Raw genomic sequence first — 26,987 nt, forward strand, 5'->3', positions numbered from 1 at the left:
ATTATAGCTAGCTGCGTGATATCCTAGTCCAAGAAAATAAACAATGTGGAATGGCTTACTTGGATAATTGTTCATCAAAAAGAAAAAAGGGAAGAAGAGCAGTCCCTCATACCAAAGTGGTTTCCTTAGACACGTGTGTCAAGCTTTCGTCACTGTGCAATACGATGAAAAGTGTTAGAATGAGAAACATTGAAGAAAATAACAAATGAATTAAATCAACAACAGAAGTCAGTCGTGCATTTGTGGTTACAGCAGCAATTGACCTTACCACGTGGGAGATTATAGCTACCTGCGTGACATCCGAGTCCAAGATAATCAACAATGTGGAATGGCTTACTTGGATAATTGTTCATTAAACAAGAAGAAGGGAATAAGAACAGTCCCTCATACCAAAGTGGTTTCCTTAGACACGCGTGTCAAGCTTTCGTCCCTGTGCAATACGATGAAAAGTGTTAGAATGAGAAACATTGAAGGAAATAACAAACAAATCAAATCAACAACAGAAGTCAGTCGTGCATTTGTGATTACAGCAGCAATTGACCTTACCACGTTACAGATTATAGCTACCTGCGTGACATCCGAGTCCAAGAAAATCAACAATGTGGAATGGCTTACTTGGATAATTGATCATTATACAGAAAGAATGAAGTAAGAACAGTCCCTTATACCAATGTGGTTTCCATAGACACGTGTGTCAAGCTTTCGTCCCTGTGCAATACGATGAAAAGTGTTAGAATGAGAAACATTGAAGAAAATAACAAACGAATGAAATCAACAACAGAAGTCGGTCGTGCGTTTGTGGTTACAGCAGCAATTGACCTTACCACGTGGGAGATTATAGCTACCTGCGTGACATCTGAGTCCAAGAAAATCAACAATGTGGAACGGCTTACTTGGATTATTGTTCATTAAACAAAAAGAAGGGAATAAGAACAGTCCCTTATACCAAATTGGTTTCCTTAGACACGTGTCTCAAGCTTTCGTCCCTGTGCAATACGATGAAAAGTGTTAGAATGAGAAACATTGAAGGAAATAACAAACAAATGAAATCAACAACAGAAGTCAGTCGTGCATTTGTGGTTACAGCAGCAATTGACCTTACCACGTTACAGATTATAGCTACCTGCGTGTCATCCGAGTCCAAGAAAATCAACAATGTGGAATGGCTTACTTGGATAATTGATCATCATACAGAAAGAAGGGAATAAGAACAGTCCCTTATACCAATGTGGTTTCCATAGACACGTGTGTCAAGCTTTCGTCCCTGTGCAATACGATGAGAAGTGTTAGAATGAGAAACATTGAAGGAAATAACAAACAAATGAAATCAACAACAGAAGTCAGCCGTCCAATTGTGGTTACATCAGCAATTGACCTTACCACGTGGGAGATTATAGCTACCCGCGTGTCATCCGAGTCCAAGAAAATCAACAATGTGGAACGGCTTACTTGGATAATTGTTCATTAAACAAAAAGAAGGGAATAAGAACAGTCCCTTATACCAAAGTGGTTTCCTTAGACACGTGTCTCAAGCTTTCGTCCCTGTGCAATACGATGAAAAGTGTTAGAATGAGAAACATTGAAGGAAATAACAAACAAATGAAATCAACAACAGAAGTCAGTCGTGCATTTGTGGTTACAGCAGCAATTGACCTTACCACGTTACAGATTATAGCTACCTGCGTGTCATCCGAGTTCAAGAAAATCAACAATGTGGAATGGCCTACTTGGATAATTGATCATCATACAGAAAGAAGGGAATAAGAACAGTCCCTTATACCAAAGTGGTTTCCTTAGACACGTGTGTAAAGCTTTCGTCCCTGTGCAATACGATGAGAAGTGTTAGAATGAGAAACATAGAAGGAAAAAACAAACAAATGAAATCAACATTAGAAGTCAGTCGTGCATTTGTGGTTACAGCAGCAATTGACCTTACCACGTGGGAGATTATAGCTACCTGCGTGACATCCGAGTCCAAGAAAATCAACAATGTGGAATGGCCCACTTGGATAATTGTTGATCAAACAAAAAAAAGGGAATAAGAACAGTCCCTTATACCAAAGTGGTTTCCTTAGACACGCGTGTCAAGCTTTCGTCCCTGTGCAATACGATGAAAAATTGACCAATCCTTATTCAGAAGCAAATTCTAGAGGTTTTAGGCATGTACATTAGTAAATGGTGGAACATCCAAAATGTTACCAAATCGAGGCCTATGCCATTGAATAGTTGGTATCCCAGACAATCGAAACTACTAGCGTACACCAGATGTAAATTATAAGTACAGACCTTCAACTGTAGTAAGAGAGAAATTCAATATATTCTGAGTTCTCATGTCTAATATCCAGGATAATAAAATTTAAAGAAATCCAATCTGACCTTGGACAGAACTTTTTTTTGAGTAATTATTCAACTGAGTTTAGATTTTCAAGTGAATTAGAGGACCAATAGAAAAAAGAAATTTCATAGTAATCAGAGACGAGAATTCTCCAAAAAAATTGTTCTGACCCAGGAAAAGGAATAATAAGTTATAAAACGGAAATTAATGAGTGTTTTGTTTTGGGTCATTATAGATATAGGTTAATTCAGAGTTCATGACTGGTATATTTGTGATTTTTGTGAAACAAAAAAAAATTACATGATTCGAGTGCATGAGGTACGATCTTCCAAAATATCCTCATTTATCTAGGTTACAGAAGTAGGAGAACGTAGCGCCGCTGAACACAGGGGAAAATTATGAAGTTTGGTCAAGTTTTTTTTTATTATTTTGAGCGAAATTCACCTGATTTCAAGAGCAAAGAAAGAAGAATAAAGAGTCCAAAGTCCTGAAATAGCTAATACTGTTTATGGTCGATTGGAATTTTCACGAAGACGATCTTTTTTTTCTTCTGAGATAGTAGTTCTTGCAAAAATTTAATTTAAGTTTTAGGAAAAGAAATTTCTTCAAAAAAAACAAACAAAATTTTACATTTATACAAAGTTCGTTTATTAAAATATAATATTCATTTTTTATATACATATACATATATATAACATTGTAAAGTCAATTTATCATATTCTCCCGAAATACAAGACATGGCATTTCTCATGAAACAACAGAAAAATATTACAATGTTCAGCATCCTTAAATCTAATCTGTACAAATTAACAACTATATCAATGAATCTTTACACTTCACACCGTATCACTCCTTCGATAAAATAATAAATAAGGAACTCTATCTCCTTGACGTTTAAGAACATCTTCTTCCGTAACTCTGTTTATTTTAGAGTCATCAAACCTCAACCATGTATTATACCCCGAATGGAAAGTTTCTGCTATATAATGCCCAAAGCTGGCCTCCTTTCCTACATGGTATACTACAGATATTAATTTATATTGTCTCTCCGCTGAAGTATTCGTCCTTCCAGATAATATTTTAGAATCAATCTGCAGATTGATGGGAAATTCTATAGTCTTCATTATTTTAGTGCAGCCATTCATTCTGTATTCGAAGCATTTCAAATGTAATACTAAAACTACAGGCAACTTCTCTATCATCACTTGCTGCCATGCTTCAACCGTTTCTTACATTTCGATGATGTCAGACCCTTTAGTTTGTTCTTGGTTGTAAGGCCTTTTAATGCTTCAGCTATGTTATTTGCTTTCTTAATATTTAATCATCACTGGCATTCGTGTCCTGACTTTTTAAGTATTCAACTATGTAGTGGCAGAGAGGACAGGGGAAATAAAAATCCTTAATGAGATGCCGACGTTTCGACCTTTATTTCTGGTCTTTTTCAAGGCTGGAAACAGAACGACATTGAAAACATGGGGCATAACATAGTGCCATAATATAAAAAAGCAGTATACTCTAGTAGGTGCAGAAACAAATACAACAGAGCAACATAAAAAACATAATTTAAAACACATACCAATTCATATGAATAATCCCTCACAATATTCTGAGGTGGACATAAAACTGTGTCGTCAATTTTTTTAAGAACTCAATATACAATATACAATATACAGGTCCACTGGTCAACAGATGAAACTATCTATAATCTTTTATTAGAATTTAGGGTGTTCAAAAGATATTTCCTACAATAAAACAGCTGAAACTAGTCTCCGTGTCATCTGTCATATGCAGAACGTCGAGCGTCATATGGTTATCTAATGTCAAAGAAAGGGGTATGTTCCTGAAATTCGTCAAGAACGAATCATCCGTTTGTATCTCTCTAAAATGTTGTGATATATTGTGCTCAAATTCTGTACATCAGTCCTCAAATTTACCGTCTCGTTTAAAGAAATATGAATCATTTCACCGATACATCTCTTTTTATAATTTTTTTCTTTTTCTAAGATGGTGACGTTCTCGAAATCGAAATTGTGGTCTTCGTTGAAGTGATGAGCGGCTAGAGCGGTTTTTTCATTTTTATCTTTATTAGTGGGTCTACAATCATATCCGTGCTGGTAGACTCTATTTTTAAGATACTGTTTGGTCATACCTATGTAGCATCTGCTGCAGTCTTTACAAGGGATCTTGTATATTAAATCGGATTGCAAACCATCTGGAGTTTTATCTTTGATTTTCGAGAAAAGGGAACTGACGCATTTCAGTGGATAGAAAGCCAGTCTTGCAGAAGAGTTAGTTTGTTGTAAGGCTCTGTTCATGTTTTCAGATAGACCTTGAATATAAGGAAAACGGTAATATCTGGTTCGTTCATCATTCCTCGAGCCTGCATCGTTAGTGAGCACTTTCCTCTTATATTGATTAAGAATACGTTTGACCAAGGTTGTTGGGTAATTATTTCTTGTTAGTAACTCAGTTATCTTCAGTTCATTTTCTCTGTGAAATCTTTCATCACTCAAATGAATAGCACGGAACATCAAGTTTGTTATAGTTGCTATCTTCTGGGATGTGGGGTGTTGTGATCGGTAGTTCAACATTCTACCAGAAGAGGTGGGTTTGGTATACCAATTGGTGCTTATGGTTCCATCTTCATTTCGAATCAACAGTACATCTAAAAATGGTATTGTTGCCTCGGACTCTCGTTCAATGGTGAATTGCAGTTTATGATGAACGTTATTGAATTTTAGGAGTAATTCGTCCGATTTCCCTTTTGGTATAGAGAAAATCGTGTCATCTACATATAGTTTAATGAAATGGACATCAAAGGTTAGCGTTCTTAAGCTTATCGTTATTACTTCATCCATAACTAAGGCGGCTAGTGTACCGCTAGCCGGATTTCCCATGGCTGCGCCATCAATCTGCATATATATTACACCGTTAAAGGAGAAGTAACTAGAATCAAAAATGTACTCAACTATTTTGCAAAATAAATTTTGTGGAATTGTTGTGTATGCAGATATATATTGCCATCGTTTCTTTATAATGTGCAAAACTAGGGCTTTAGGAATATTGGTATATAACGATATAACGTCGAGTGACACCCATTCACTTTCCTTAGGTACTCTAATTTCCTTGACGAAGTCTACAAAATCTTTGGAATTCGATATATTGTATTCGAATGATGTGGTGACAGGAGATAAAGTATCATGAATATATCTGGACAGGTTGTATGATGGAGCACCTATACAACTGACCACAGGTCGAATGGAAATATTTTCCTTGTGAGTTTTTCTAAGGCCATATAATTTTGGAATAACAGAGTTATGACATTTTAGATGTTTCGCTTTTATTTCATCAATGGCGCCCACATCCCTAAGTTCTTTCACAATTTCATTGGCCAAAGTTTGAAATTTATTTGTTGGGTCACTAGGTGTTATTTTATATGTCTCTGTATCAGACAGCAAATTCTCCATATACGAGACATACTCATCTCTATACATGATAACTGTGGAGTTTCCCTTGTCAGCTCGCATAACAACGCAATCAGGATGTTGTTTGAGGAACCTACTTGTTAATACATAATTTAGGTATGCCTGTCTCACACATGGACCTTCATTAGCAGACCAAGCCAAATAGTTAGTGAAGATGTTAGTGGTTATGCCTCTTAAAACGTTTTTGTCCACTTCGGTTAACTCAACTTGGTCACCAATACAAAATTCGATGTCCTTGATTAGCGTAGGTATAGGACATTCTCTTGGGGAAATAGGTATTGCGAATTTAGGACCCGCACTCAGAATATCTTTGATAGGTTCTGGCAAAACTACGTTTGTATAATTAAAAATAAAATTATCATGCATCTCCCTTCTGAATGTGGCCGTCTCCTTACATAGATCACTGAGTTTTTTCAAATTCTTCTCTTTAATCAGTTTGAATAGTTTGTTGTAGTCCTCCTTTGATCTATCAGATATTGTGTTAAACAATTTGGGGCGGAATAGACGTTACCAATTTATTCCTTATGATATTGCAATCGTATTCGAGTTTCTTGATCTTCCATATAGTGATGTTAACTTCCACATTAAGTACTGATTTTTGAAACCTAGATGTTAATTTATCAATATCACGAAAAAAAAAAAAATTATTTTTATTTTTAATTATACAAACGTAGTTTTGCCAGAACCTATCAAAGATATTCTGAGTGCGGGTCCTAAATTCGCAATACCTATTTCCCCAAGAGAATGTCCTATACCTACGCTAATCAAGGACATCGAATTTTGTATTGGTGACCAAGTTGAGTTAACCGAAGTGGACAAAAACGTTTTAAGAGGCATAACCACTAACATCTTCACTAACTATTTGGCTCGGTCTGCTAATGAAGGTCCATGTGTGAGACAGGCATACCTAAATTATGTATTAACAAGTAGGTTCCTCAAACAACATCCTGATTGCGTTGTTATGCGAGCTGACAAGGGAAACTCCACAGTTATCATGTATAGAGATGAGTATGTCTCGTATATGGAGAATTTGCTGTCTGATACAGAGACATATAAAATAACACCTAGTGACCCAACAAATAAATTTCAAACTTTGGCCAATGAAATTGTGAAAGAACTTAGGGATGTGGGCGCCATTGATGAAATAAAAGCGAAACATCTAAAATGTCATAACTCTGTTATTCCAAAATTATATGGCCTTAGAAAAACTCACAAGGAAAATATTTCCATTCGACCTGTGGTCAGTTGTATAGGTGCTCCATCATACAACCTGTCCAGATATATTCATGATATTTTATCTCCTATCACCACATCATTCGAATACAATATATCGAATTCCAAAAATTTTGTAGACTTCGTCAAGGAAATTAGAGTACCTAAGGAAAGTGAATGGGTGTCACTCGACGTTATATCGTTATATACCAATATTCCTAAAGCCCTAGTTTTGCACATTATAAAGAAACGATGGCAATATATATCTGCATACACAACAATTCCACAAAATTTATTTTGCAAAATAGTTGAGTACATTTTTGATTCTAGTTACTTCTCCTTTAACGGTGTAATATATATGCAGATTGATGGCGCAGCCATGGGAAATCCGGCTAGCGGTACACTAGCCGCCTTAGTTATGGATGAAGTAATAACGATAAGCTTAAGAACGCTAACCTTTGATGTCCATTTCATTAAACTATATGTAGATGACACGATTTTCTCTATACCAAAAGGGAAATCGGACGAATTACTCCTAAAATTCAATAACGTTCATCATAAACTGCAATTCACCATTGAACGAGAGTCCGAGGCAACAATACCATTTTTAGATGTACTGTTGATTCGAAATGAAGATGGAACCATAAGCACCAATTGGTATACCATACCCACCTCTTCTGGTAGAATGTTGAACTACCGATCACAACACCCCACATCCCAGAAGATAGCAACTATAACAAACTTGATGTTCCGTGCTATTTATTCATTTGAGTGATGAAAGATTTCACAGAGAAAATGAACTGAAGATAACTGAGTTACTAACAAGAAATAATTACCCAACAACCTTGGTCAAACGTATTCTTAATCAATATAAGAGGAAAGTGCTCACTAACGATGCAGGCTCGAGGAATGATGAACGAACCAGATATTACCGTTTTCCTTATATTCAAGGTCTATCTGAAAACATGAACAGAGCCTTACAACAAACTAACTCTTCTGCAAGACTGGCTTTCTATCCACTGAAATGCGTCAGTTCCCTTTTCTCGAAAATCAAAGATAAAACTCCAGATGGTTTGAATCCGATTTAATATACAAGATCCCTTGTAAAGACTGCAGCAGATGCTACATAGGTATGACCAAACAGTATCTTAAAAATAGAGTCTACCAGCACGGATATGATTGTAGACCCACTAATAAAGATAAAAATGAAAAAACCGCTCTAGCCGCTCATCACTTCAACGAAGACCACAATTTCGATTTCGAGAACGTCACCATCTTAGAAAAAGAAAAAAATTATAAAAAGAGATGTATCGGTGAAATGATTCATATTTCTTTAAACGAGACGGTAAATTTGAGGACTGATGTACAGAATTTGAGCACAATATATCACAACATTTTAGAGAGATACAAACGGATGATTCGTTCTTGACGAATTTCAGGAACATACCCCTTTCTTTGACATTAGATAACCATATGACGCTCGACGTTCTGCATATGACAGATGACACGGAGACTAGTTTCAGCTGTTTTATTGTAGGAAATATCTTTTGAACACCCTAAATTCTAATAAAAGATTATAGATAGTTTCATCTGTTGACCAGTGGACCTGTATATTGTATATTGTATATTGAGTTCTTAAAAAAATTGACGACACAGTTTTATGTCCACCTCAGAATATTGTGAGGGATTATTCATATGAATTGGTATGTGTTTTATAGCTATTATTACAACTAGGGAAATATGAATAGTATATTTCCCGAGGTTGTCAAAGTTACATCCCGAGGGCGGAGCCCGAGGGATGTATAGACAACCGAGGGAAATGTATTCATATTTCCCGTGGTGTAATCAATAGTTTTTTTCTGATTGAAACAATCTGATAAGGAAAAATTATTATTAGATTGTATATTTTTGTAATAATTAAATTTTTAACGTTGCTATGGGCCATGTTTCTGAGAATCTTGGTTGACTGGTTTCATTTTGACGTCTTGTCAAAAATAAAATTAATGAAAAAATGTCGAACTACGTCGAAACTCAAGCGGCAAAGGCCCGTGAATCTTTGGTTCCAGCCAAATCTCAAGCTGCCTACAGTAAAGAGTACGAATGCTTTCAGGAGTGGAAAAGAAAAAAATTGGTGGACGGTGTGAGCGATAGTATTTTGTTAGCATATTTCCAAGATTTGGTATGTTGCTCTGATTCTTGTTATTCTTGATGTATGATTAATTCATTCGATCCCCAGTCCCAGAAATATTCTCCAAACACGTTATGGCCGAAACTATCGATGTTAAGATCAATGCTACATTTGAAGGAAAAAACTGATGTCAAATTATTCGATGAAGTCGAAGCATTTGTTAAGAACAAAAATAAAGGATACGTTCCTAAAAAATCATCAGTGTTGTCCCGGGAGCAGCTCAAGACATTCTTGAGTGAAGCTCCTAATGACGTTTTTTTGATGTATAAGGTAAAAGTTTCATTTTGATTTCCTCTGTTGATAAGATTTTTACATTCATAATTTTGAAGGTTGTTTTAATAATGGAAATCTTTGGCGCCTGCAGAACACGAGAGTTGGTGAATATGCTATCTTCAGATATCGAAGATCGTGGTTCGGTAATCATAATCAAAGTCTCAAAGACTAAGAATGATATAAACAGAATATTCACTATAATTGATGAAGAAGATCTGGGTGCTGCTCGTTTGGTGAGGGAGTATTCAGCGTTGCGCCCGCAAGGCGTTCTTAGGTTCTTCGTAGCTTATAGGAATAAGAAGTGTACTCTTCAGCCTGTCGGCAAAAATACCTTCGGAAAAATTCCGAGTAAGGTTGCTGAATGGTTGGGTTTAGATAATCCGAAAACCTATACAGGTCATTGTGGAAGACGAACATCCGCGACATTGGTTGCCGATGCGGGAGCCTCAATGACAACACTCAAGAGACATGGTGGTTGGAAAAGTTCGTCTGTTGCAGAAGGCTATCTGGCGGACAGTATGCTGCACAAAAATAAGGTAGCGAAGATGATAGCAGGTGTGGAGGGTGAGCCATCTGCAGCATCACAATCTTTGAAGACCGTTTTGGGAGAATCGTCCGAGACTGCTGCTGCAAGGAATGTTCTCAAGAAAACTGTAGTCTCGTCGTCGAATAATTATGAACAAGATATTTCTTCTTCCTTTGTATCTGGTGGAAATACTTTTAGTGGAAATTTCAACAATTGCAGTTTCCATTTTGTTACTAAATAAAGAAATAGTTTCATATTTCCCTAGGGAAATATGAACTGACGTTTCATATTTCCCTTGGGAAATATGAGTGTGTTATGACACATGGTAACTAAGGCGATATAGCTCAATATTGGTTCGATCAGAAAAAAAATTATGTTTTTTATGTTGCTCTGTTGTATTTGTTTCTGCACCTACTAGAGTATACTGCTTTTTTATATTATGGCACTATGTTATGCCCCATGTTTTCAATGTCGTTCTGTTTCCAGCCTTGAAAAAGACCAGAAATAAAGGTCGAAACGTCGGCATCTCATTAATGATTTTTATTTCCCCTGTCCTCTCTGCCACTACATAGTTGAATACTTAATATTTAATGGCAATGTTAGGAATGGTTCAATATTTTCTGAAGTTTCGTCTCCGGTTTTATGGATTCTTGAACAGAGAAGTCCTCCGAATATATCACTAATCGGTGTCTTGTCCATTTGTATTTCTCTTGTTACATTCCCTTCGTTCCTAGGACCAATAACTTTCCAATCATCCACATCTATTTTCACTTCTGTTTTAGCTGCTTGAATATTTTCGTCATGGCTAATCAATTTCATTATTCCCATCATTTCATCATTGAGTCCATTCAACAGAAGGCCCAAGAATTCTTCGGCGTCTTCTTGTCGGCCTTCAACAAGGAAAGAATCGCTACGTGTTCCGTTTAGCATCGTATAAAACGATGAGGCCTCAAACGAATTGCCATTGTCTATATTGACGAAAGTTTGCTTCTTGTTTTTCTTTTTTGAACGTGACTTGCGTCTTACAATGGGCAGATTATCGAAGTTATTCATAAATTTACACCTGGAATAGTTGAATAATGAAAATACATATATAAAATTGTTATTCAATCAAAGTTGCAAATTATATTAATTCATACTTACATATTTTCACTCATTGTTATTGATTTCAGTGCATTATTGTGAGTGAAGTTCTCTGATAGCCGTTTGAGGAGATTACAAAGTGGTGGGCAAGCAAGTAAGGCTTGTAATATTGAGTTTATATAACGAAAGTTACTTTTGTTTCGTAAACCCCTGGGTTCAAGACTGGTTTGGGTCCCATCAATTTTATAGTTCTTGAGAAATTCTGAAAATTAAAAAATATTACTAACCATGATAGAAACTTGAATTTTCACTGATATTTGTAGGTGAAAACCAAAGCATTCCACTTTTCATCAAGTAAAATGGGTTCAACTAAGTAAAATAATTATCTACTGTAGATGTAAGCAAATTGTTAGTTGAAAGTAAGAGAAATATATAAAAAAAGATATGGTTTTGAACTCACCTCCTAACATATGAGTGGCTGAATCTATTTTTTTGACTACTTTTGTATGTTTTAAAGATGTTACATGTGAATCATTAATTTTATTGTCTATTTTCTCCATCGATATTGTTTTAACATCTTTATCAAATAGACTAGCCCATGATATTTTCCATACATTTACTGTGGGCTCCTCAATTTTAGATTCATTTTTATTCGAGATGCTACTTTCAATTTTTTCAGTTGTCCTATTGGAAATTGTATCATTTTTGATTATCTCTGTATTATCTCTTGCAATAATTTCAACTGTTTTTACAGCTGAACTAGGGGGAGTTGAAGGTTTCGAATGTTTTCCTGTCATCTCATTCTGGATAAAAGGTTTTGTAATTGATAATCCATTGTAATTGATTACAGATTTTCTACACTCATTTTCTGAAAAAGTTGATATAAGTTGATTCATTATTATATCACATATTCATATTGACCATGAATAATTCTTTTAAGATCTCTATACTTACTTGCAGAAAATTTTTGTTTGACTCTACAGGGTAATTTGTATTCACTAGAATTGGTAAATGATATATTATTTATAATACGGACCTCTTCTTCTTCTAACGCAGTTAACTCCAAGAAATGTAGATTCTGAAAAAAAAAAATAACAATATAATAGTTGAAATCATTTTGGAAATTATAATATTTCTGTATATAGTATATCCAAAGTCCCTTGAAATAGTCTATAAAAACGCTTGGCCAGAGATAATTGCAAAACAGTCATAAACCAGTAAGGCGAAATTTATATCCCTCAGTGGAAGCAGAAGGCTGAATGATAATGATGTACAGGGTGATTCACCGCGATGGCTTATTGTTTATGGAAAACTAATAATAATTTTCTGCTGAAAATTTTAACAATTTCAGATTACTACCTACTTATTTCAAACGGCACACCCAGTATATTATTGCATTATCAGATAGCTTGGTTGATGATAATTTCAGCAATATGGCAATACTTGAGTATAAGCTGAACAGTTCATAAGTTGACGAGATTCCTATAGATATCTAATGAAAAGTTTTTTGGAGAAATCTATATTTTTTTATTCATTCAGTCAATTTTACGTAGATATAAAAAGAGAGGGGTCTCAAGCAAACTCTATACTTGAAGAGTTTTCGAGGAAAAACTTCAACTAAGGAAAACTGCAATTTCTCATTGAATGGAGTAGTCTATGACTTCCAGAAAACATGAAAAGAAACTAAAAAGTCGAAATTTCTTGAATTGTAATAAATTTTTCGTTAAGAAAGTTGAAAATTCATAAACCAATAAAAAAAAAATAACTACATGAAATATAACTGATATTCGAAAATATTCGAATAAATGAAAATAACCCTAAGCTAGTATTAAAAAAATTACCTCCATATTCAAACAATTGACTTTTTAAACATGAAACTTTCCACTAGAAATATCACTTCAACAACTGTTTAAGAAGTAACTCTTGGAAGAATGTTCGCTGAACTGAGGTTACTTACAATTTGTCAACCTGGCATGGTTGACGAGCATAGAATATTTTTCTTCTTCTTAACTATGTACAGGTCGAGCCATATACCTAATATTAGGGGCAAGTTGCACCATTTGCCTAAACATTGATTAAAATTTAAACATTGATTAATTTCTGATTTCTCTTGAGAAATCATAGAGTAATCAACGTTTAAATTTTTAATTAATGTTTAGGCAAATGGTGCAACTTGCCCTTAGTCTATTAGGTAGAATATAGAAGTGCGCGTGCGCCTCATATTAAATTTCAATAATAATATATATATAATAATAATAATAATTTTCAAACAGATAATTTTTAAACTGTGCTCGAAATAAAAAATTCCAATCCCACAAAATTATCTGTATTTCGTTTCTTCATTTCCAGCTTAATTTTATTGTAATCTATGGTCCACAGTTCGCATTGAAAAAGTGTCCAGCGGAAAGGATAAATAGAAGGCGCTAGTGTAGCTAGAGGGTATATTTGTATTTTGTGGTTTCTGTAATCTGCATTCCGTGGTTTCAGTAGGAGGAAGTAGTGGTGGAGGTAGGAGAACGTAACGCCGCTGAACACAGGGGAAAATTATAAAGTTTGGTCAAGTTTTTTTTTATTATATTGAGCGAAATTCACCTGATTTCAAGAGCAAAGAAAAAAGAATAAAGAGTCCAAAGTCCTGAAATAGCTAATACTGTTTAATTTTTAATTTTTTCAAGTTTTTAATTTTTAGTTTCTTTTCATGTTTTCTGGAAGTCATAGACTACTCCATTCAATGAGAAATTGCAGTTTTCCTTAGTTGAAGTTTTTCCTCGAAAACTCTTCAAGTATAGAGTTTTGCTTTTTATATCTACGTAAATTTGACTGAATGAATAAAAAAATAAAGATTTTTCCGAAAAACTTTTCATTAGATATCTATAGGAATCTCTTCAACTTATGAACTGTTCAGCTTATACTCAAGTATTGCCATATTGCTGAAATTATCATCAACCAAGCTATCTGATAATGCACTAATATACTGGGTGTGCCGTTTGAAATAAGAAGGTAGTAATCTGAAATTGATTAAATTTTCAGCACAAAATTATTATTAGTTTTCCATTAACAATAAGCCATCGCAGTGAATCACTCTGTACATCATTATCATTCAGCCTTCTGCTTCCACTAAGGGACATAAATTTCGCCTTACTGGTTTATGACTGTTTTGCAATTATCTCTGGCCAAGCGTTTTTATAGACTATTTCAAGGGACTTTGGATATACTATATACAGAAATATTATAATTTCCAAAATGATTTCCACTATTATATTGTTATTTTTTTTTTCAGAATCTACATTTCTTGGAGTTAACTCAGTTAGAAGAAGAAGAGGTATTATTAATAATATATTATTTACCAATTCTAGTGAATACAAATTACCCTGTAGAGTTAAACAAAAAATTTCTGCAAGTAAGTATAGAGATCTTAAAAGAATTATTCATGGTCAATATGAATATGTAATATAATAATGAGTCAACTAATATCAACTTTTTCAGAAAATGAGTGTAGAAAATCTGTAATCAATTACAACGGATTATCAATTACAAAACCTTTTATCCAGAATGAGATGACAGGAAAACATTCGAAACCTTCAACTCCCCCTAGTTCAGCTGTAAAAACAGTTGAAATTATTGCAAGAGATAATACAGAGATAATCAAAAATGATACAATTTCCAATAGGACAATTGAAAAAATTGAAAGTAGCATCTCGAATGAAAATGAATCTAAAATTGAGGAGCCCACAGTAAATGTATGGAAAAAATCATGGGCTAGTCTATTTGATAAAGATGTTAAAACAATATCGAATGAGAAAATAGACAATAAAATTAATGATCCACATGTAACATCTTTAAAACATACAAAAGTAGTCAAAAAAATAGATTCAGCCACTCATATGTTAGGAGGTGAGTTCAAAACCATATCTTTTTTTATATATTTATCTTACTTTCAACTAACAATTTGCTTACATCTACAGTAGATAATTATTCTACTTAGTTGAACCCATTTTACTCGATGAAAAGAGTTTTCACCTACAGATATCAGTGAAAATTCAAGTTTCTATCATGGTTAGTAATATTTTTAAATTTTCAGAATTTCTAAAGAACTATTAAATTGCTGGGACGCAAACCAGTTTTAAATCCAGGTGTTTACGAAATAAAAGTATTTTTTGTTATATAAACTCAATATTACAAGCCTTACTTGCTTGCCCACCACTTTGTAATCTCCTCAAACGGCTTTCAGAGAACTTCACTCACAATAATGCACTGAAATCAATAACATTGAGTGAAAATATGTAAGTATAAATTAATATAATTTGCAACTTTGATTGAATAACAATTTTATATATGTATTTTCATTATTCAACTAATCCAGGTGTAAATTTATGAATAACTTCGATAATCTGCCCAATGTAAGACGCAAGTCACGTTCAAAAAAGAAGAACAAGAAGCAAACTTTCGTCAATATAGACAATGGCAATTCGTTTGAGGCCTCATCGTTTTATACGATGCTAAACGGAACACGTAGCGATTCTTTCCTTGTTGAAGGCCGACAAGAAGACGCCGAAGAATTCTTGGGCCTTCTGTTGAATGGACTCAATGATGAAATGATGGGAATAATGAAATTGATCAGCCATGACGAAAATATTCAAGCAGCTAAAAAAGAAGTGAAAATAGATGTGGATGATTGGAAAGTTATTGGTCCTAGGAACGAAGGGAATGTAACAAGAGAAATACAAATGGACAAGACACCGATTAGTGATATATTCGGAGGACTTCTCTGTTCAAGAATCCATAAAACCGGAGACGAAACTTCAGAAAATATTGAACCATTCCTAACATTGCCATTAAATATTAAGAAAGCAAATAACATAGCTGAAGCATTAGAAGGCCTTACAACCAAGAACAAACTAGAGGGTCTAACATCATCGAAAACGAAAGAAACGGTTGAAGCATGGCAGCAAGTGATGATAGAGAAGTTGCCTGTAGTTTTAGTATTACATTTGAAATGCTTCGAATACAGAATGAATGGCTGCACTGAAATAATGAAGACTATAGAATTTCCCATCAATCTGCAGATTGATTCTAAAATATTATCTGGAAGGACGAATACTTCAGCGGAGAGACAATATAAATTAATATCTGTAGTATACCATGTAGGAAAGGAGGCCAGCTATGGGCATTATAGAGCAGATACTTTCCATTCGGGGTATAATACATGGTTGAGGTTTGATGACTCTAAAATAAACAGAGTTACGGAAGAAGATGTTCTTAAACGTCAAGGAGATAGAGTTCCTTATTTATTATTTTATCGAAGGAGTGATACGGTGTGAAGTGTGAAGATTCATTGATAAAGTTGTTAATTTGTACAGATTAGATTTAAGGATGCTGAACATTGTAATATTTTTCTGTTGTTTCATGAGTGATGCCATGAATTGTATTTCGGGAGAATATGATAAATTGACTATACAATGTTATATATATATATATATATACATATGTATATAAAAAATAAATATTATATTTTAATAAACGAACTTTGTATGAATGTAAAATTTTGTTTGTTTTTTTGAAGAAATTTCTTTTCCTAAAACTTGAAAGTAAGATAAATATATAAAAAAAGATATGGTTTTGAACTCACCTCCTAACATATGAGTGGCTGAATCTATTTTTTTGACTACTTTTGTATGTTTTAAAGATGTTACATGTGAATCATTAATTTTATTGTCTATTTTCTCATTCGATATTGTTTTAACATCTTTATCAAATAGACTAGCCCATGATTTTTTCCATACATTTACTGTGGGCTCCTCAATTTTAGATTCATTTTTATTCGAGATGCTACTTTCAATTTTTTCAATTGTCCTATTGGAAATTGTATCATTTTTGATTATCTCTATATTATCTTTTGCATTAATTTCAACTGTTTTTACAGCTGAACTAGGGGGAGTTGAAGGTTTCGAATGTTTTCCTGTCATCTCATTCTGGATAAAAGGTTTTGTAATTGATAATCCATTGTAATTGATTACAGATTTTCTACACTCATTTTCTGAAAAAGTTGATATTAGTTGATTCATTATTATATTACATATTCATATTGACCATGAATAATTCTTTTAAGATCTCTATACTTACTTGCAGAAATTTTTTGTTTAACTCTACAGGGTAATTTGTATTCACTAGAATTGGTAAATAATATATTATTAATAATACCTCTTCTTCTTCTAACTGAGTTAACTCCAAGAAATGTAGATTCTGAAAAAAAAATAACAATATAATAGTGGAAATCATTTTGGAAATTATAATATTTCTGTATATAGTATATCCAAAGTCCCTTGAAATGGTCTATAAAAACGCTTGGCCAGAGATAATTGCAAAACAGTCATAAACCAGTAAGGCGAAATTTATATCCCTCAGTGGAAGCAGAAGGCTGAATGATAATGATGTACAGAGTGATTCACCGCGATGGCTTATTGTTTATGGAAAACTAATAATAATGTTGTGCTGAAAATTCAATCAATTTCAGATTACTACCTTCTTATTTCAAACGGCACACCCAGTATATTATTGCATTATCAGATAGCTTGGTTGATGATAATTTCAGCAATATGGCAATACTTGAGTATAAGCTGAACAGTTCATAAGTTGAAGAGATTCCTATAAATATCTAATGAAAAGTTTTTCGGAAAAATCTCAATTTTTTTATTCATTCAGTCAAATTTACGTAGATATAAAAAGAGAGGGGTCTCAAGCAAACTTTATACTTGAAGAGTTTTCGAGGAAAAACTTCAACTAAGGAAAACTGCAATTTCTCATTGAATGGAGTAGTCTATGACTTCCAGAAAACATGAAAAGAAACTAAAAAGTCGAAATTTCTTGAATTGTAATAAATTTTTCGTTTTGAAAGTTGAAAATTCATAAACCAATAAAAAAAAACCAACTACATAAAATATAACTGATATTTGAAAATATTCGAATAAATGAAAATATCCCTGAGCTAGTATTAAAAAAATTACCTCCATATTCAAGCAATTAATCATTTAAACATGAAACTTTCCACTAGAAATATCACTTCAACAACTGTTTATAAAGTAACTCTTTGAAGAATGTTCGCTAAACTGAGGTTACTTACAATTTGTCAACCCGGCATGGTTGACGAACATAGAATATTTTTCTTCTTCTTAACTATGTACAGATCGAGCCATATACCTTATATTAGGGGCAAGTTGCACCATTTGCCTAAACATTGATTAAAATTCAAACATTGATTAATTTCTGATTTCTTTCGAGAAATCATAGAGTAATCAACGTTTAAATTTTTAATTAATGTTTAGGCAAATGGTGCAACTGGCCCTTTGTCTATTGGGTAAAATATAGAAGTGCGCGTGCGCCGCATATTTTTTTGTTCATCCAGTCAATTTTACGTAGATATAAAAAGAGAGCGGTCTCAAGCAAATTCTATACTTAAGGAGATTTCGAGGAAAAACTTCAACTAAGGAAAACTGCAATTTCTCATTGAATGGAGTAGTCTATGACTTCCAGAAAACATGAAAACAAACTAAAAAGTCGAAATTTCATGAATTGTAATAAATTTTTTGTTATGATGGTTGAAAATCCATAAACCAATAAAAAAAAACTAACTACACGAAATATAACTGATATTTGAAAATATTCGAATAAATTAAAACAACCCTAAGCTAGTATTAAAAAAATTACCTCCATATTCAAACAATTTTCTATTCAAACATGAAACTTTCCACTAGAAATATCACTTCAACAACTGTTTATAAAGTTACTCTTGAAAGAATGTTCGCTAAACTGAGGTTACTTACAATTTGTCAACCCGGCATGGTTGACGAACATAGAATATTTTTCTTCTTCTTAACTATGTACAGGTCGAGCCATATACCTAATATTAGGGGCCAGTTGCACCATTTGCCTAAACATTGAGTAAAATTTAAACATTGATTAATTTCTGATTTCTCTTGAGAAATCATAGAGTAATCAACGTTTAAATTTTTAATTAATGTTTAGGCAAATGGTGCAACTGGCCCTTAGTCTATTGGGTAGAATATAGAAGTGCGCGTGTGCCTCATATTGAATTTCAATAATAATATATATAATAATAATAATAATTTTCAAACAGATAGTTTCCAAACTGTGCTCGAAATAAAAAATTCCAATCCCACAAAATTATCTGTATTTCGTTTCTTCATTTCCAGCTTAATTTTATTGTAATCTATGGTCCACAGTTCGCATTGAAAAAGTGTCCAGCGGACAGGATAAATAGATGGCGCTAGTGTAGCTAGGGGTATATTTGTATTTTGTGGTTTCTGTAATCTGCATTCCGTGGTTTCATTTTAAGCGTGGTTATATTCATAGATAAATACAAATGTACCCCTTATATATGGTTATAATTGATTCTGATAGATGTGGCAAGCTGAAAAATAAATATTAAATTCTGTTGATAATTATAACATAGGTAATGAGAAAACCATTGTCTGTTGATATTTCGACATTTCGATCTTTAGTGGAATATAACAATTATGTTAAATTATTATATTTACTTTAATATTATTTTTGTGCCTCCCGACCAAAGTACAAATTTCCGAAATTATTTTTTGTTCCCGATAATAGGGACATTCGATCTGCCAACCCAAGAAAGCGAACATACTTTTGTTGGATAGCACATATGCCTACTCATGCGTTTCGTCCCTGGCACACACACCGGACTCATGAGTGTGACTTTGGTATAATTGTGTGTGCCGTGTCACAGACGCTTGGGGAATTTATTATTATCGGGAGCCGCCGGGACTCGAACCCGGCACCTTGTCGCATCTCGGTGAGTGAGTCTACCTCTTAACGTCTAGGCTACCGAATGCTGTGTTTATTGTTGCTATGTGGAGCTTTATGAGAAGCCGCCACACTTTCATCCTTTTTGAAGTTTTCTATGAAATTCACCTTAGAACATAGAATATACTCTAAGAAATTAGCCTTCTAGCTATTCAGTGAATAGTTTTCTATTCAGTGAGTAGTTGATATTTATGAATATTCGTTACTATTCACTGATGATGATTAGATAGTTGAGTAATTAATTATTTGTGAAGTTACGAATGAAAGTTTGAATGATCACTTTTCAGGAATAATTGAAAAAAGATATTGAAATTGGAGATCACATATGTTGAAATTGATAGATACAATTGAATTGTTATTATTCATTTCATAGTAGAAACTGGTATTCGTCCGAAGAAACATGAATAGAATTGGGATTTTATAAATAAAAAAATATAAAAATTGAATATAAGATTCTAACATATGAATTTAGCAATAAAGAGTTCTAATAATGACAATATGAGATTCTACATTCGAAAATTAATGCCGTCTTTTTAATCGATTGCAGAGTTCATTCATTTGAAACCTCGCTTTCATATTTCATATGCATTGTCATTTCTAGACATTACTCTATTTCATTGGTCGATTATTCATTGTTTGATTCTGAATTGCGAAACGACGAATTTTTCTATTCTTTTAAATCTGAGGTCTAAAAATGTAAAAGAATTGAATAGACTTGACCAATCCTTATTCAGAAGCAAATTTTAGAGGTTTTAGGCATGTAGATTAGTAAATGGTGGAACATCCAAAATGTTACCAAATCGAGGCCTATGCCATTGAATAGTTGGTATCCCAGACAATCGAAACTATAAGCGTACACCAGATGTAAATTATAAGCACAGACCTTTAACTGTAGTAAGAGAGAAATTCAATATATTCTGAGTTCTCATGTCTAATATCCAGGATGATAAAATTCAAAGAAATCCAATTTGACCTTGGACAGAACTTTTTTTTGAGTAATTATTCAACTAAGTTTTGATTTTCAAGTGAATTAGAGGACCAATAGAAGAAAGAAATTTTATAGTAATCAGAGACGAGAATTCTCCAAAAAAATTGTTCTGACCCAGGAAAAAAAATAATAGGTTATAAAACGGAAATTAATGAGTGTTTTGTTTTGGGTCATTATAGATATAGGTTAATTCAGAGTTCATGACTGGTATATTTGTGATTTTTGTGAAACAAAAAAAAATTACATGATTCGAGTGCATGAGGTAAACAAATGAAATCAACAACAGAAGTCAGTCGTGCATTTGTGGTTACAGCAGCAATTGACCTTACCACGTGGGAGATTATAGCTACCTGCGAGACATCCGAGTCCAAGAAAATCGACAATGTGGAATGGCCTACTTGGATAATTGTTGATTAAACAAAAAAAAGGAAATAAGAACAGTCCTTTATACCAAAGTGGTTTCCTTAGACACGTGTGTCAAGCTTTCATCCCTCAGCAATACGACAAAAAGTGTTAGAGTAAGAAACATTGAAGGAAATAACAAACGAATGAAATCAACAACAGAAGTCAACCGTCCAGTTTTGGTTACAGCAGCAATTGACCTTACCACGTGGGAGGAAATCAAAAATGTGGAATGGCTTAATAAGAAACATTGGAGGAAATAACAAACAAATGAAATCAACAACAGAAGTCAGCCGTCCAGTTTTGGTTACAGCAGCAATTGACCTTACCAATTGAGAGATTATAGCTACCTGCGTGACATCCGAGACCAAGAAAAACAACAATGTGAAATGGCTTACTTGGATAATTGTTCATTAAACGAAAAGAAGAGAATAAGAACAGTCCCTTATATCAATGTGGTTTCCTCAGACACGTGTGTCAAGCTTTCGTCTCTGTGCAATACGATAAAAAGTGTTAGAATGAGGAAGATTGAAGGAAATAACAAACAAATGAAATCAACAATAGAAGTCAGTCGTGCATTTGTGGTTACAGCAGCAATTGACCTTACCAATTGAGAGATTATAGCTACCTGCGTGACATCCGAGACCAAGAAAAACAACAATGTGAAATGGCTTACTTGGATAATTGTTCATTAAACAAAAAGAAGAGAATAAGAAAAGTCCCTTATATGAATGTGGTTTCCTTAGACACGTGTGTCAAGCTTTCGTCTCTGTGCAATACGATGAAAAGTGTTAGAATGAGGAAGATTGAAGGAAATAACAAACGAATGAAATCAACAACAGAAGTCAGTCGTGCATTTGTGGTTACAGCAGCAATTGACCTCACCAAATGAGAGATTATAGCTACCTGCGTGACATCCGAGACCAAGAAAAACAACAATGTGAAATGGCTTACTTGGATAATTGTTCATCAAACAAAAAGAAGAGAATAAGAACAGTCCATTATATCAATGTGGTTTCCTTAGACACGTGTGTCAAGCTTTCGTCCCTGTGCAATACGATGAAAAGTGTTAGAATGAGAAACATTGAATTTAATAACAAACAAATGAAATCAACAACAGAAGTCAGCCGTCCATTTATTGTTAAAGCAGCAATTGATCTTACCACGTGGGAGATTATAGCTACCTGCGTGACATCCGAGTCCAAGAAAATCAACAATGTGAAATGGCTTATCTGGATAATTGTTCATCTAACAGAAAAAAGGGAATAAGAACAGTCCCTCATACCGGTGTGGATTCCTTAGACACGTGTGTCAAGCTTTCGTCCGTGTGCAATACGATGAAAAGTGTTAGAATGAGAAACATTGAAGGAAATATCAAACAAATGAAATCAACAACAGAAGTCAGTCGTGCATTTATGGTTACAGCTGCAATTGACCTTACCAATTGAGAGATTGTAGCTACATGCGTGACATCCGAGTCCAAAAAAATCAACAATGTGAAATGGCTTATCTGGATAATTGTTCATCTAACAGAAAGAAGGGAATAAGAACAGTCCCTCATACCGGTGTGGATTCCTTAGACACGTGTGTCAAGCTTTCGTCCGTGTGCAATACGATGAAAAGTGTTAGAATGAGAAACATTGGAGGAAATAACAAACAAATGAAATCAACAACAGAAGTCAGCCGTCCAGTTTTGGTTACAGCAGCAATTGACCTTACCAATTGAGAGATTGTAGCTACATGCGTGACATCCGAGACCAAGAAAAACAACAATGTGAAATGGCTTACTTGGATAATTTTTCATTAAACGAAAAGAAGAGAATAAGAACAGTCCCTTATATCAAAGTGGTTTCCTTAGACACGTGTGTCAAGCTTTCGTCTCTGTGCAATACGATAAAAAGTGTTAGAATGAGGAAGATTGAAGGAAATAACAAACAAATGAAATCAACAATAGAAGTCAGTCGTGCATTTGTGGTTACAGCAGCAATTGACCTTACCAATTGAGAGATTATAGCTACCTGCGTGACATCCGAGACCAAGAAAAAGAACAATGTGAAATGGCTTACTTGGATAATTGTTCATTAAACAAAAAGAAGAGAATAAGAAAAGTCCCTTATATGAATGTGGTTTCCTTAGACACGTGTGTCAAGCTTTCGTCTCTGTGCAATACGATGAAAAGTGTTAGAATGAGGAAGATTGAAGGAAATAACAAACGAATGAAATCAACAACAGAAGTCAGACGTGCATTTGTGGTTACAGCAGCAATTGACCTCACCAAATGAGAGATTATAGCTACCTGCGTGACATCCGAGACCATAAAAAACAACAATGTGAAATGGCTTACTTGGATAATTGTTCATCAAACAAAAAGAAGAGAATAAGAACAGTCCATTATATCAATGTGGTTTCCTTAGACACGTGTGTCAAGCTTTCGTCCCTGTGCAATACGATGAAAAGTGTTAGAATGAGAAACATTGAATTCAATAACAAACAAATGAAATCAACAACAGAAGTCAGCCGTCCATTTATTGTTAAAGCAGCAATTGATCTTACCACGTGGGAGATTATAGCTACCTGCGTGACATCCGAGTCCAAGAAAATCAACAATGTGAAATGGCTTATCTGGATAATTGTTCATCTAACAGAAAAAAGGGAATAAGAACAGTCCCTCATACCGGTGTGGATTCCTTAGACACGTGTGTCAAGCTTTCGTCCGTGTGCAATACGATGAACAGTGTTAGAATGAGAAACATTGAAGGAAATATCAAACAAATGAAATCAACAACAGAAGTCAGTCGTGCATTTATGGTTACAGCAGCAATTGACCTTACCACGTGGGAGATTATAGCAACCTGCGTGACATCCGAGTCCAAGAAAATCAACAATGTGGAATGGCTTACTTGGATAATTGTTGATTAAACAAAAAAAAGGGAATAAGAACAGTCCCTCATACCAAAGTGGTTTTCTCAGACACGTGTGTCAAGCTTTCGTCCCTGTGCAATACGATGAAAAGTGTTAGAATGAGAAACATAGAAGGAAATAACAAACAAATGAAATCAACAACAGAAGTCAGTCGTGCATTTGTGGTTACAGCAGCAATTGACCTTACCACGTGGGAGATTATAGCTAGCTGCGTGATATCCTAATCCAAGAAAATAAACAATGTGGAATGGCTTACTTGGATAATTGTTCATCAAAAAGAAAAAAGGGAAGAAGAGCAGTCCCTCATACCAAAGTGGTTTCCTTAGACACGTGTGTCAAGCTTTCGTCACTGTGCAATACGATGAAAAGTGTTAGAATGAGAAACATTGAAGAAAATAACAAACGAATTAAATCAACAACAGAAGTCAGTCGTGCATTTGTGGTTACAGCAGCAATTGACCTTACCACATGGGAGATTATAGCTACCTGCGTGACATCGGAGTCCAAGATAATCAACAATGTGGAATGGCTTACTTGGATAATTGTTCATTAAACAAGAAGAAGGGAATAAGAACAGTCCCTCATACCAAAGTGGTTTCCTTAGACACGCGTGTCAAGCTTTCGTCCCTGTGCAATACGATGAAAAGTGTTAGAATGAGAAACATTGAAGGAAATAACAAACAAATCAAATCAACAACAGAAGTCAGTCGTGCATTTGTGATTACAGCAGCAATTGACCTTACCACGTGGGAGATTATAGCTACCTGCGTGACATCCGAGTCCAAGAAAATCAACAATGTGGAATGGCTTACTTGGATAATTGATCATTATACAGAAAGAATGAAGTAAGAACAGTCCCTTATACCAATGTGGTTTCCTTAGACACGTGTGTCAAGCTTTCGTCCCTGTGCAATACGATGAAAAGTGTTAGAATGAGAAACATTGAATTCAATAACAAACAAATGAAATCAACAACAGAAGTCAGCCGTCCATTTATTGTTAAAGCAGCAATTGATCTTACCACGTGGGAGATTATAGCTACCTGCGTGACATCCGAGTCCAAGAAAATCAACAATGTGAAATGGCTTATCTGGATAATTGTTCATCTAACAGAAAAAAGGGAATAAGAACAGTCCCTCATACCGGTGTGGATTCCTTGGACACGTGTGTCAAGCTTTCGTCCGTGTGCAATACGATGAACAGTGTTAGAATGAGAAACATTGAAGGAAATATCAAACAAATGAAATCAACAACAGAAGTCAGTCGTGCATTTATGGTTACAGCAGCAATTGACCTTACCACGTGGGAGATTATAGCAACCTGCGTGACATCCGAGTCCAAGAAAATCAACAATGTGGAATGGCTTACTTGGATAATTGTTGATTAAACAAAAAAAAGGGAATAAGAACAGTCCCTCATACCAAAGTGGTTTTCTCAGACACGTGTGTCAAGCTTTCGTCCCTGTGCAATACGATGAAAAGTGTTAGAATGAGAAACATAGAAGGAAATAACAAACAAATGAAATCAACAACAGAAGTCAGTCGTGCATTTGTGGTTACAGCAGCAATTGACCTTACCACGTGGGAGATTATAGCTAGCTGCGTGATATCCTAGTCCAAGAAAATAAACAATGTGGAATGGCTTACTTGGATAATTGTTCATCAAAAAGAAAAAAGGGAAGAAGAGCAGTCCCTCATACCAAAGTGGTTTCCTTAGACACGTGTGTCAAGGTTTCGTCACTGTGCAATACGATGAAAAGTGTTAGAATGAGAAACATTGAAGAAAATAACAAACGAATTAAATCAACAACAGAAGTCAGTCGTGCATTTGTGGTTACAGCAGCAATTGACCTTACCACGTGGGAGATTATAGCTACCTGCGTGACATCCGAGTCCAAGATAATCAACAATGTGGAATGGCTTACTTGGATAATTGTTCATTAAACAAGAAGAAGGGAATAAGAACAGTCCCTCATACCAAAGTGGTTTCCTTAGACACGCGTGTCAAGCTTTCGTCCCTGTGCAATACGATGAAAAGTGTTAGAATGAGAAACATTGAAGGAAATAACAAACAAATCAAATCAACAACAGAAGTCAGTCGTGCATTTGTGATTACAGCAGCAATTGACCTTACCACGTGGGAGATTATAGCTACCTGCGTGACATCCGAGTCCAAGAAAATCAACAATGTGGAATGGCTCACTTGGATAATTGATCATTATACAGAAAGAATGAAGTAAGAACAGTCCCTTATACCAATGTGGTTTCCATAGACACGTGTGTCAAGCTTTCGTCCCTGTGCAATACGATGAAAAGTGTTAGAATGAGAAACATTGAAGAAAATAACAAACGAATGAAATCAACAACAGAAGTCGGTCGTGCATTTGTGGTTACAGCAGCAATTGACCTTACCACGTGGGAGATTATAGCTACCTGCGTGACATCCGAGTCCAAGAAAATCAACAATGTGGAACGGCTTACTTGGATTATTGTTCATTAAACAAAAAGAAGGGAATAAGAACAGTCCCTTATACCAAATTGGTTTCCTTAGACACGTGTCTCAAGCTTTCGTCCCTGTGCAATACGATGAAAAGTGTTAGAATGAGAAACATTGAAGGAAATAACAAACAAATGAAATCAACAACAGAAGTCAGTCGTGCATTTGTGGTTACAGCAGCAATTGACCTTACCACGTTACAGATTATAGCTACCTGCGTGTCATCCGAGTCCAAG

The 26,987-nt window shown here is 34.6% G+C and overlaps 1 protein-coding gene across 1 annotated transcript; it reads left to right on the forward strand.

Annotated features, from left to right (window-relative positions):
- The first annotated feature begins 7,411 nt into the window (after positions 1 to 7,411).
- Positions 7,412 to 7,807, forward strand: LOC123673313. Its single transcript, XM_045607800.1, has one exon. It carries the CDS (start codon positions 7,412 to 7,414, stop codon positions 7,805 to 7,807), a length of 396 nt encoding a protein of 131 aa, XP_045463756.1.
- The last annotated feature ends 19,180 nt before the right edge of the window (positions 7,808 to 26,987 follow it).

Source organism: Harmonia axyridis, chromosome 2 (assembly GCF_914767665.1).
Source record: "Harmonia axyridis chromosome 2, icHarAxyr1.1, whole genome shotgun sequence".
Taxonomy (NCBI): Eukaryota; Metazoa; Arthropoda; class Insecta; order Coleoptera; family Coccinellidae; genus Harmonia; species Harmonia axyridis.